The sequence below is a fragment of the Microcaecilia unicolor genome, chromosome 2 (genome assembly GCF_901765095.1).
Source record: "Microcaecilia unicolor chromosome 2, aMicUni1.1, whole genome shotgun sequence".
NCBI classification, from domain to species: domain Eukaryota; kingdom Metazoa; phylum Chordata; class Amphibia; order Gymnophiona; family Siphonopidae; genus Microcaecilia; species Microcaecilia unicolor.
The window spans coordinates 11,679,211-11,692,271 of NC_044032.1; the positions used below are offsets into that span (position 1 = coordinate 11,679,211).

Here is a 13,061-nt window from a genome sequence, read left to right on the forward strand (position 1 = left end):
CACCACCGGCTCTGGCACAGACCGTATAAGTCTGCCCAGCACTATCCCTGCCTCCCACCACCGGCTCTGGCACAGACCTTATAAAACTGCCCAGCACTATCCCTGCCTCCCAAGCACCAGTCCCGCTTCCCACCACCGGCTCTGGCACAGACCGTATAAGTCTGCCCAGCACTATCCCCGCCTCCCAACCACCAGGACAAGTCTGTAATTGTGCAGCTTGCAGAGCTCTATCACTCTTACTACAGTACAATTTATTAATCCCTTATCTTGTTTATTTACACTTAATGAATCGCTTAACAAATAAATCAAAACGATTTACAAAATAATTAAAAACATATGAAAAAGAAAGGAACGCCAAAAACAGACAGGAAAGAGTGTATTATAAATATCAGACCTCTAGAGGTGATGTTTTTAAAGCTTGTATTCCTTAGAGGACACCCTTAATACTGCACAGAAAACAGTCCCATGCTCTCTTCCAGGGCCTTAGGATGTCTCATTACTTTATCTGGTGTGTCTCAGTACATAGTCTCACACAGCGAGGGGAAGAGTCACAGGGGCGTGTCAGCAAATGTCACACAGTCTGTTAGGAAACAAGTCATTGGGATGTCTCTAATGGAAGAAGTGTCACTGCACATCAGTCTTAGACCTGTGGCAAAAAGACTCTTGCTCAGGGAGAAGTGACGGTGAGATCAGGGGTCTCCCTGGGAATATGATGGGAATAAATGTCTCTGTAAGGAAATAGGGATGCCAAGGAGGTCCCTCGGTGGAAGTTACACCAAAATGACTCTAGATGTCACAGTGATGGCATTTGGTCCTTCGGCAGAGCAGGGGTGTCTGCACGTCCCTGTTGGGGGAGCAAAGACCGACACCAAGAGATCTGTGTGGGATGTCCTAGTCCCATCCAGCGGGAGAAGACACAGACAGCTGCATTCCTACGGGTATATGGTCCGTCAGTCCAGCCAACTGGGAGATAAACATAAACTCCATAATCTCCTGCAGAGGAACAAAGACATGCAGTAAAGTTTATTTATAAAACTAATACTTCTCTTATCTCCAGGCGACTCTCCAAGATTCATATATATTCCCAGAACAGACACTTAGACCAGGACAGCGCCAAGGACCAGGGAAGGAGTGACCAGGAAAGCAGCAGTGAAAAGTTAATGGAGAGAGCAGGGAAGGAGCGACCAGGAAAGCAGCAGCCAAAAAGGAAAAGAGGGATCAGGGACCCGGAGAGCACTAGCCACAGATGACTGAAAGACGAGGAGTAGAGAAGGAACGGTAAGAGGAGGAAGAGAGTAAACACATAATAGGGAAGGAGTGACCGACAGAGTGAATGAGAAGAAAGCAAGGAGAGATCCGGGAAGGATGACCAGCAGAGCTCTAGCCCACAGCCAGTGAGGAGGAAGAGAGGCAGCACAAGGACCGACCTAGAGGTTAGAGCTAAAGGTTGAGAATCAGCAACGTCAAGGTTTAAATCCTCCTTCTCCCACCGACACCCCTTGTGACTTGGGCAAGGCTCTTAATCTCCGTTGCCTCATGTACAGCTGAGATTGTAAGCCCTCCAGGGACAAGAAAAAAACTACTGTACCTGAAGGTAACTCAACTTGAGCTCAGACTGGAAACGCCAATAATGAGCAGTAAAATTAAAATTCCCAGATGAAGACTGGTAAGAAGGAGGAAGAGAAGAGAATAAAGCGAGACCAAGGAGGAAGTGACCATTAGAGGCCCAGATGATCTGCCACCGAGGAGGACAAAGGGGCCAGTAGAGGACCAGGAAACGACCACTGAAAAGAAAAGTGAGGAGGAGGAGAGCAGCAAGAACCAGGGCAGTTGGGGTCTACCATTTAGGGGAGTCACCCAGAGACTGATCAGCAGACAGAAGAGCAGCTAAGTGAGAGTGGAGTAGCCTAGTGGTTGGTGCAGTGGACATTGATCCCTTATCAGCCCCAGACCCATTCTCCCACCTGCCCCAGGCATGGCCTCATTCTCCCTCCTGCCCCCTTCTCAGAACCCAGCCCCCCCCCCGACCCAGTCCCCTTCTCCTATCAGAGCCACCCCCCGACCCAGTCCCCTTCTCCCATCAGAGCTCCCCCTCCCCGACCCAGTCCCCACCTGCCTACCAGCTCTGACAGACGACCCTCTTCTCCTGCCACCCGGCACCCAGCCTTAAAATAAAATCTGTGAAGTGCCTCGTGTCAGCTCTGCCTCTGCTGTAAAAGAAGCAAATCGCCTCATCAGCCCTTCCCTCACTGTATTCCGCCCTCTGATGTAACTTCCTATTTCTGCGAGGGCGGGACACAGTATGGGAAGGGCCAACCGTGCAACGAGGCGATTTGCTTCTTTTACAGCAGAGGCAGAGCAGACGCGAGGCGCTTCACAGATTTTTTTTTTTAAAGGCTTGAGTGCCGAATGGCAGGAGAAGAGGGTCGTCTGTCGATGGAGCTGGTAGGCAGGTGGGGTCTGCGGCGCCAGCGGAGCACACCCCCCACCCGCTGACACCCAGGGCGGACCACCCCCCACCCTTGGTACGCCACTGCTGGGTTCGATTCCCACTGCAGCTCCTTGGGACCCTGGGCAAGTCACTTAACCCTCCATTGCCCCAGGTACAAAAAATGACCTGTTTATAGTACATAAACCATTTTGAATGTAGTTGCAAAAACCCCAGGAAGGCAGAATATCAAGTCCCATTAACAAGATTCCATGCACAATCTCAAAGAGTAGCAACATTCCATGTGGAATCCCAAAGAGTAAGGAGTGGAGGAGTAGCCTAGTGCAGCGGGGGATCCTGGGGTTCGATTCCCACTGCAGCTCCCTGTGACTCTGGGCAAGTCACTTAACCCTCCATTGCCCCAGGTACATTAAGTACTCGTATATAGTATATAAAACCACTTTGATTGTAGTTATACTATATCAAGTCCCGGTTTCCTTTTCCCTATTTGAGGTTCTACATGGAATGTTGCCAGTGGAGGAGGAGCCTAGTGGTTAGTGCAGCGGACTTTGATCCTGGGGAACTGGGTTCAATTCCCCTTTGGGCAAGTCACTTAACCCTCTATTGACCTAGGTACAAATAAGTTCCCACAAATAAGTAAACCACTTTGAATATAGTTGCAAAAACCACAGAAAAGTGATATATCAAGACCCATTTCCCTTTCCCTTCAGTATAGTCTCACTCAAAGAAAACACTGTGGAACTGCAGAGTCTTTATGGACATCTGTAGCTACTAAAAACTTTTACAGAGAAAACGGTGCCACAGCAGAGCAACAGTCAGAGACAACGGAACAGTACAGCCAGAGCCACAGAGAGAAAGAGAGAGCGAGGAGAGAGACAGCGACAACGGAACAGGACAGCCAGAGCCACAGAGAGAAAGAGAGAGCGAGGACAGAGACAGCGACAACGGAACAGGAGCCACAGAGAGAAAGAGAGAGCGAGGACAGAGACAGCTACAACGGAACAGGAGCCACAGAGAGAAAGAGAGAGCGAGGAGAGAGACAGCGACAACGGAACAGGACAGCCAGAGCCACAGAGAGAAAGAGAGAGCGAGGAGAGAGACAGCGACAACGGAACAGGACAGCCAGAGCCACAGAGAGAAAGAGAGAGCAAGGAGAGAGACAGCGACAACGGAACAGGACAGCCAGAACCACAGAGAGAAAGAGAGAGCGAGGAGAGAGACAGCGACAACGGAACAGGACAGCCAGAACCACAGAGACAGAGGAGAGAGACAGTGTCACAGACAGCATCAGTCAGACAGGAGCGCAGTACAGCGAGATCCACAGCACAGTGACTGTCAGTGAGAGCAGCAAAGTACAACAGCAGTCACTTAGCAAGAGAGTACAGTGGAATAGAGACAGCCACTTACAGAAAGACAGCACCACAGTACAACGCTCAGAGAAATACATCACTGCAATACAGCAACAGCTGTACAAAGAGAGACAGTGCCCGGTCACAGCAAGAGTTTCACACAGTCAACAATTTATCTTACCATTAGCCAGATGAATTAAAGGGTTAACCAGTGACAAAGCAGCCGCTTTGTACATTCTCTATTTCAGTAGATGGCACCCTCATCCTCCCTGTCTCATCTGCTCGCAACCTAGGAGTCATCTTTGATTCCTCCTTCTCCTTTTCCGCTAACATCCAGCAGACGGCCAAAACCTGTTGCTTCTTTGTCTATAACATTAGCAAAATTCGCCCCTTCCTTTCTGAATACGCTACCAGAACCCTTATCCAAACCCTTGTCACCTCTCGCTTGGATTATTGCAATTTGCTTCTCACTGGTCTTCCGCTCAGCCATCTCTCTCCTCTCCAGTCTGTCCAAAATTCTGCAGCACGACTTATTTTCTGCCAAAATCGTTTTACCCACACTAGCCCACTCCTCAAATCACTTCACTGGCTCCCTATCCGTTTCCGCATACAGTTCAAACTTCTCTTACTGACCTTTAAATGCATCCATTCTGCTGCCCCCTATTACCTCTTCACTCTCATCTCTCCCTACATTCCTCCCCGTAATCTCCACTCGCTGGACAAATCTCTCTTATCGTCCCCCTTCTCCTCCACTGCTAACAGTGGCGTTCCTAGGGGGGGGGGGGGGGGGTGCGGTCCGCCCCGGGTGCACGCCGCTGGGGGGGGGGGGGGGGGGTGCGCCGCGTGCGCCTGTCCTCCGTTCGTTCCATGCTTCTTCTCTGCCCCAGAACAGGTTACTTCCTGTTCCGGGGCACAGAAGAAGCATGGAACGAACAGAGGACAGGCGTGCACCCGGGGGGGGTGTCTTTCGTGGGTGGTGTCCTTTCACTGGGGGGGGCGCTGCACCCGGGGGGCGGGGCGCATCGGCGATCTGCCCCGGGTGTCAGCCCCCCTAGGAACGCCACTGACTGCTAATTCCAGGCTTTGTTCCTTTTCCCTCGCGGCACCTTATGCCTGGAATAGACTTCCTGAGCCTGTACGTCTAGCTCCATCTCTATCTGTTTTCAAATCTATGCTGAAAACCCATCTTTTCACCACTGCTTTTGGCTCCTAACCACTACTCAATTCCCCTATCCTTGTTCCTTCTCACCCAGTACTTTCCTCGCCCTTAATTGTCTTGTCTGTCTGTATTTTTAGATTGTAAGCTCTATCGAGCAGGGACTGTCTCTCTGTGTCAGGTGTTCAGCGCTGCGTGCGTCTGGTAGCGCTATACAAATGTTAATGATAATAATAATAATACATAAGTGCAGTGTTACTTACGGTCACTAAAGTCCTAGAGACAGTGTCCTCTCTGTACAGAATATAATCAATCCTCCGCCCAGATCCGATGGGCGCTGTCTCAGGGTATCCAGCACTGCCATCGGGATTAACAGGTGCAGCAATGTACTGCCTGCGCTCCTCTTCCATCTCCAGAGTCCTGAAATGGAGGAAAAGGAGAGAGAGAGAACAAGACAAACAGCATGACTATTACACCAACTCCGTCAAAGGCCAACCTAGCAGCCTCTGGTCATAACCTATATCCTTTCCAATTATCAGCGCCTTCCAGATACCATCCTCGCTCCTCCCACCCTAACCCCAATTCCACCCCCACCAGTCCAAAACACACCACCTGCGCTTCTCCCCATCCCTCCACCTATCCAGCAGACACTGCCCACACCCCTTTCCTCCCAACTCATCATCAGACACCACCCACCCATCTCCCTCAGCTCAGTCTCTCTCCTCCAATCTCATACATCTCCTTTGGATTTCTGCAACCCAATGTACCACCCACCACGCTTCCCTTCCCTCACACCACCCATGCTTCTCTTGCCCACTATCAGATTCCACCCATACTTCTCCAGCTACACTTCCCCATCTCTCCATCTATGTCACATGCCACCGCGAATTAGAAAAGAAAGACGGAAGTCCAAAAGACAGCCGGCCAGGTTGAAAAGTGAGGTGAAGGAAGCTATTAGGGCTAAAAGAAACGCCTTCAGAAAATGGAAGAAGGAACCGTCTGAAAATAACAAGAAGCAGCATAAGGAGTGTCAAAGCAAATGCAAGGCGCAGATAAAGAAGGCTAAGAGGGATTACGAATAAAAGATAGCATTAGAGGCAAAAAAACATAGCAAAATATTTTTTTGGTATATTAAAAGCAGGAAGCCGGCAAAAGAATCGGTTGGGCCGCTGGATGACCAAGGGGTAAAAGGGGCGATCAAGGAAGACAAAGACGTAGCGGAGAGATTGAATTCTTTGCTTCGGTCTTCACCGAGGAAGATTTGCGTGAGATACCGGTGTCGGAAATGGTGTTTCAAGCGGACGAGTCGGAGAAACTTACTGACTTCACGGTAAACCTGGAGGACGTAATGGGGCAGTTCAGCAAACTGAAGAGTAGCAAATCTCCTGGACCGGATGGCATTCATCCTAAAGTACTGATAGAACTGAAAAATGAGCTTGCGGAGCTACTGCTAGTGATATGCAACTTATCCTTAAGATCGAGCGTGGTACCGGAAGATTGGAGGGTGGCCAATGTAACGCCCATTTTTAAAAAAGGCTCCAGGGGAGATCCGGGAAATTATAGACCAGTGAGTCTGACGTCAGTGCCGGGGAAAATGGTAGAGGCTATTATTAAAATAAAATTACAGAGCACATCCGAGGACATGGATTACTGAGACCGAGTCAGCACGGCTTTTGTGTGGGGAAACCTTGCCTGACCAATTTACTTCAATTCTTTGAAGGAGTAGACAAACGTGGACAAAGGGGAGCCGGTTGATATTGTTATCTGGATTTTCAGAAGGCGTTTGACAAGGTACCTCATGAAAGGCTACAGAGGAAATTGGAGGGTCATGGGATAGGAGGAAATGTCCTATTGTGGATTAAAAACTGGTTGAAGGATAGTAAACAGAGAGTGGGGTTAAATGGGCAGTATTCACAATGGAGAAGGGTAGTTAGTGGGGTTCGTCAGGGGTCTGTGCTAGGACCGCTGCTTTTTAATATATTTATAAATGATTTAGAGATGGGAGTAACAAGCGAGGTAATTAAATTTGCTGATGACACAAAGTTATTCAAAGTTGTTAAATCGCGACAGGATTGTGAAAAATTACAAGAGGACCTTACGAGACTGGGAGGCTAAGTGGCAGATGACGTTTAATGTGAGCAAGTGCAAGGTGATGCATGTGGGAAAAATGAACCCGAATTATAGCTACGTCACGCAAGGTTCCACGTTAGGAGTTACAGACCAAGAAAGGGATCTGGGTGTCATCATCGATAATACACTGAAATCTTCTGCTCAGTGTGCTGCTGCGGCTAGGAAAGCGAATAGAATGTTGGGTATTATTAGGAAGGGTATGGAAAACAGGTGTGAGGATGTTATAATGCCGTTGTAGCGCTCCATGGTGCGTATTGTGTTCAATTCTGGTCGCCGCATCTCAAGAAAGATATAGTAGAATTGGAAAAGGTGCAGAGAAGGGCGACTAAAATGATAGCGGGGATGGGACGACTTCCCTATGAAGAAAGATTAAGGAGGCTAGGGCTATTCAGCTTGGAGAAGAGACGGCTGAGGGGAGACATGATAGAGGTATATAAAATATTGAGTGGAGTGGAACAGGTGGATGTGAAGCGTCTGTTCACGCTTTCCAAAAATACTAGGACTAGGGGGGCATGCGATGAAACTACAGTGTAGTAAATTTAAAACAAATCGGAGAAAAGTTTTCACCTAACATATAATTAAACTCTGCAATTCGCTGCCGGAGAAAGTGGTGAAGGCGGTTAGCTTAGCAGAGTTTAAAAAGGGATTGGACGGTTTCCTAAAGGACAAGTCCATAAACCGCTACTAAATGGACTTGGGAAAAATCCACAATTCCAGGAATAACATGTATAGAATGTTTGTACGTTTGGGAAGTTTGCCAGGTGCCCTTGGCCTGGATTGGCCGCTGTCGTGGACAGGATGCTGGGCTCGATGGACCCTTGGTCTTTTCCCAGTATGGCATTACTTATGTACCCACCACACTGCTCTCCCCTCACACATCAAACTTCTTACCCCGTCCTCCCACCTCATTGATATGACATCACAGAGCCAAACTGTACCCCTCACCACTCCTATACAAACATTGCTTATACATCCAGACCCCAAGGCTTTTTTCCCCATTCATCTGATACCATCAAAGCTTATCCCACTCCAACAGATACCACAGAGTCTCCTCCCACCACTCTCAGACATTGAAGCCCCTCTCTCTTCCACTAAAGTCTAACTCCCCCCTCATCTCTCAAGACATCAGTCTCTCCCTTTCATTCCAGACATACGAACAGCTATACTGTGTCAGACCAATGGTCCATCTGGCCCAGTATCCTGCTTCCGACAGAGGCCAATCCAGGTCACAAGTATCTGGCAGAAGCCCAAATAGTAGTAATATTCCATGCTACCAATCCCAGGGCAAGCAGTGGCTTCCCCCATGTCCATCTCAATAACAGACTGTGGACTTTTCCTCCAGGAACTTGTCCAACCACTTTCCAAACCCAGATACGCTAACTACTGTTACCACGAGTTTCACAGCTTAAACATTCTTTGAGTGAAAAACTATTTCCTCCTACTCTCATTGAGTGTCCACTGCTCCACCTACCCCACACCACTCAGGACTCCGAAGACCCCAATCACATCCCCCCTCAGCCGTCTCCCCTCCAAGCTGAAGAGCCCCAACCCCTTCAGCCCCTCTTCACATGGTAGCAGCTCCACCCCTTTATCATTTTGGTCGCTCTTCTTTGAACGTTTTCTAATTCCGCTATATCTTTTTTGAGATACGGCAACCAGAACTGAACACACGGTGAGGTGGCACGGTGAAGTGATACAGAGGCACAGTAATTTTGGTCTTATTTTGCATCCCTCTCCCAATAATTCCTAGCATCCTGTTTGCCTTTTTGGCCGCCACCAAAAAGACCATAAGACTTCTCTCCCCCTCCCTGGACCAGTCCAGCTTTTACCTTATTGCATGCAGGAACTTGTATTTCTGATTTCCAATCTGGATTCCCTAAGAAAAGCAAGACAAGTCCCTGCATGCAACGGGGTAAAGCCAGGACTGGATCAACCTGTCTGGCAAATCTGGAACTAGCTGGCAACCCAATACCCCCCTTCCCCTATCAACTACCACTGATTCTCTTCCTGCCCCCTTCATGTTTCTTCAGGGAAAGACCCAACTCTTTTCTGCTGTCTTGTCTTCCTGGGAAGGGGTGGGGGTGTGTGTGGGAAGGAGTGGGGGGTCCCTAGAAGATATTCATCCGGCAGTGCTAGTTACATAAGTGGGAACAGTCTCTCTATACTGCTGGAATTCGGTGTTCGCGGTGTTTAGCATTTCGCTCTGATAAAAGTGAAACGTTTGCTGCCATTCTTTAATACATTTGCTGACAGATAGTCCCTCTGCCCTATCAGTGGAAAACACACCTTGGGGGGGGGGGGGGGGGGTGTCCCACTCCTCTTTCACTGAAGGACACCCACATATGACAGCAGCAGGAGTTTAAAAATATGTTTTTACCTTTTCATATTTTCTGGGGTCACAATAGCATCATCATACAGTATCCCCGGTCTCAGGAGAGTACCTACAAGAAAAAAGCAGATAAGACACACAATGTCCACAGTCACACACTTCTTGGAATCACTGTGGATTGAAATTCCATGTGTAAAGGGGGAAAAGGATAGTGATAGGAGTGTACTACCGTCCGCCTGGCCAGGATGAACAGACGGATGCAGAAATGTTAAAGGAAATTAGGGAAGCAAACAAACTGGGCAACACAATAATAATGGGTGAATTCAATTACCAACTAAATGTATGGAATGTGTAGAATATAAATCACAACTAATTTCTAACTTTCTACAATCGTCACAGAGTTGAGAGGAGGTTATGTACTTTCACACATGAAAAAATTGTGGAGAAAAAAAAAAGACCTCAGTATAACTGGCAACACCTCCTTCCAAAGGACACGCCTTATAATAAGAAAGAGTGCCTCTTTAATCATAAGTCTCAAAAAACACTCCACATTAGATCACTTCATGCAATGCTGTCCATCCACCTTCAACAACACTCATAGGTGGAGACACAATTATATATATAATCTAACCATGAAAAACGTTACTTATCGTGGATGGCAACAACACGTTGAAAAAATCTTCCACAATTTCCAGCAGGTAATTCAACTATTGTAGTCTTACCTCTAAGGGGTAGATGCATCAAACAAACGTAAAAAAATCAGAAACGTAAAAACCTTTACCGAATCTCAAATAATGAAGCATGCTCCAAAAACACAGCCCCAAAAAGTTTGGTGCGGTATTGCAACCCCTGATTCCCGAAAGTTTCGCAAATGTGCCGTAGCAGCGTACGGAACGCTTTCGCACTGGTCCATTCGGAAAGCGTGTGTTGTAGGCGTGGCTGTCGCACGCCTGTGATGTCATAGGCGTGCGTCGATAGTGTAAAAGAATCAAGTCGCTGCACAGTTTTGTTTTATGGTTCCTGCCGAGTACTAGCGGAGCTGATTTCACGCAGCTTTTCCTCAGGTAGAGATTTTCAATCTGTAAGTGTGAAATGTTAGCAAAAATTCTGCTGTTCATCCCATTTAGCAGTGTTTAACGTCTTTTCCTCATGGTGTTTTGTTTTAGGTGTTCTTTGTGTGCCACCTTCCTTCTTGCACGTGTTAATATTTTGATAAGAAGTTCACATGAGCGTATGGTTCTTTACCAATGTGATTTTCATGTCATCCTATTGCTGTTAGGTACTCCGTGTGTGTGGTGTGTGGCTACCTTTCTGTTTTCACCTTTCTGGTTTCCAGTTCTCATTTCTATCGGTGTGGCAGGGTGGTGGCGAGTTGATATGTGTTCAATTTCTAGCTCTTAACTTCTCCAAAATTTTATGTCTGTGGAAGCAATGGAGGATAATGTCTCGTGGCGTGAGGACCAGGAGGCAGTTGGCAGTGAGGGGCATGGTAAGCGGAAGCGTGCTCCCAAATTTACGGAAGAAGAGCTGGAGGTGTTGGTTCGTGGTGTATGTGCCGAATTTGGGAGGCTTTTTAAGAAGGGCAGGCTGACGGTTGGACAAAAGAACAGGATATGGCGGAACATCATGGCAGAGGTGAATGCTCTGGGTGTGCGTGTGCGCAGTGTACAGCAATGTAAGCACCGTTGGCACGACTTCAGGGGCATGGTCAAAGTGAAGGCACAGCGGAAGTGGGAACATGCAAGGGGTACAGGGGGTGGTCCTCCATGTGATGTGGAGCTGACCCCCCTGGAGGATGCTGTGTTGTCCACCCTTGGTCAGGCGCAGGTTGTCGGACTTCTTGCTGGTGGCGACACGTCGGAGGATGCCAGTGGTGTGCTGGAAGGCGAGTATGTATAATGTTGCACAAGCAATGGAATATGTGTGTGTGTGACAACTTCCGTTGTGGACTGTTTGTGTCGACCTCCTCTCTGTCTATGTTTACAGGTGTACCTCTGAAGGAGTCCGCATTATCATGCCCCACGCCAGAGGACACAGACAGTGGTGAGTTGTGCTGCGATGTCCAGCCGGTGTGCTGGAAAGGAAAATAGGTACATAAGTATTGCCATAGTGGGAGACACTGAGGGCCATTGAGCGTGTGTTCTTTTGTTCCCTGTATTACAGTGTGTGCGAGAAGCCAACCCCCCTCTGCCCCTTCCTGTTCTTTCGGCATTGCTCAGCTAGGAACAAGGAGGGTCACCTCTTCCCCTTCCTCGGCTAGTAGTGACGTGGTTCCGCGTAAGTATTGTGACCGAACTGCTGGTTGTTTCCTTTCCTTTTTTTGGCTTTTTAAGGCGATTGAAGCCTACATTGCAAATTACACCATAGGTTGTAAACCTCTATCATATCTCCCCTCAGCAACACCATGTGCCACACGACGTCCGGCACAGGGAGATTTTACATTCTCAACATTTTCACCAGGGCCTGCAACACCATGTCCCACGCAACACGATGGAGCGGAATCACGTGTGTAGTTTCTTCTGATTGTATGTTGTGGCAAGATGAGAACATTTGTGTAACTTCGTTGCAGTTCTCCCTTTTCTACTTTCTATTTTTAGGTGTTTGTTTGTTGACGCCGACACAGGGGGGAGATGAGGTGGATGACGATGAAACTGTCACGCTACACCTACTTGATGTCACACCCCCACTGGATGGTCATGCCACCCCCCTTTCTGCCGCTACGCAGATGTCCACGGCCCGTCCGCGCAGAACACCCATGGAAGAATGGCAGGCTCGTCGTCGTTTGTGGGAGATGCAGGGCAAGTGGAATGACGGGATACATTCTCTGCTAGGAAAAGTGGCAGAGGGTCTCGAGCGTTCCTCTAACGCAATATGTGCGCAGGTGTAGAAGGTGATGGAGAGCACCAGCGCACAATCAGATAAGACCATTGCCCTCTTGGAGAAAATGTATGCCGTTATGGAAAAAAACAACGCCCTTATGGAACAAAGCAACACCCTTATGGAACAGAACAACACCCATCTCCGTGAGCTGTGCATGAGAGAGTATGGCCTGCAGTATCGGCAGGAGCTCGGGGGGAAGGAGCTTGACATATCGCGTGATGACTCTGCATGCAGCTATCGCGCCGCTGGTGGTATTTTTTCCTCGTGTATTACCCCCCCAAAAAACAATACGTTTGTCTGTGATGTATATTCTACAGGACCCCGGTTACTATGTGTTCATCTAATGTGTCTCCTCTTTTCTCCTTATATCATTTCAGCCTCTACGTCGGGACTGCCCTGGGCTATAAATCATTCGCATTCAGGTAAGTATTGGTGCTGTTTGTGAAATCCTGTCAAATCCTACACATGCATGCGCACAAATGTTACATATAATTATTGTCCTACACGAAGGACGACAACTGTTCCTTCTACGCTCCCTTCCTTGTACAACATGACTCACTCCGCTCATACAGCTCGTACCAAACACCTCTTGAAAGTACGTATAAATTTTCGATGCTTCTTCTGTTTCTGCTATTTTATTTTTTATTCACTGTCCCACGTATTGTTGTGCTTCCTTTTTGCAGCCGCCGCAGGGCAAACCATTGTCTCGAGGGACCCCTTCCATGAGTAAGTGTCACGCGTTACGATGTATTTGCCGTTAGCCGGCCC

General features: G+C 48.3%; 1 protein-coding gene across 1 annotated transcript in view; it reads right to left on the reverse strand.

Annotated features, from left to right (window-relative positions):
- Positions 1 to 237: 237 nt before the first annotated feature.
- LOC115462767 (sphingomyelin phosphodiesterase 5-like) overlaps positions 238 to 13,061 on the reverse strand; it is a 46,105-nt gene continuing 33,281 nt past the window's right edge. The window contains exons 6-8 of the mRNA XM_030192753.1: positions 9,462 to 9,525; positions 5,218 to 5,374; positions 238 to 993 (exon numbers count right to left, since the gene is read on the reverse strand). Coding sequence (XP_030048613.1) covers positions 892 to 993; positions 5,218 to 5,374; positions 9,462 to 9,525 — 323 coding nt within the window. The 3' untranslated portion in view covers positions 238 to 891. The remainder of the gene's footprint in view (positions 994 to 5,217; positions 5,375 to 9,461; positions 9,526 to 13,061) is intronic.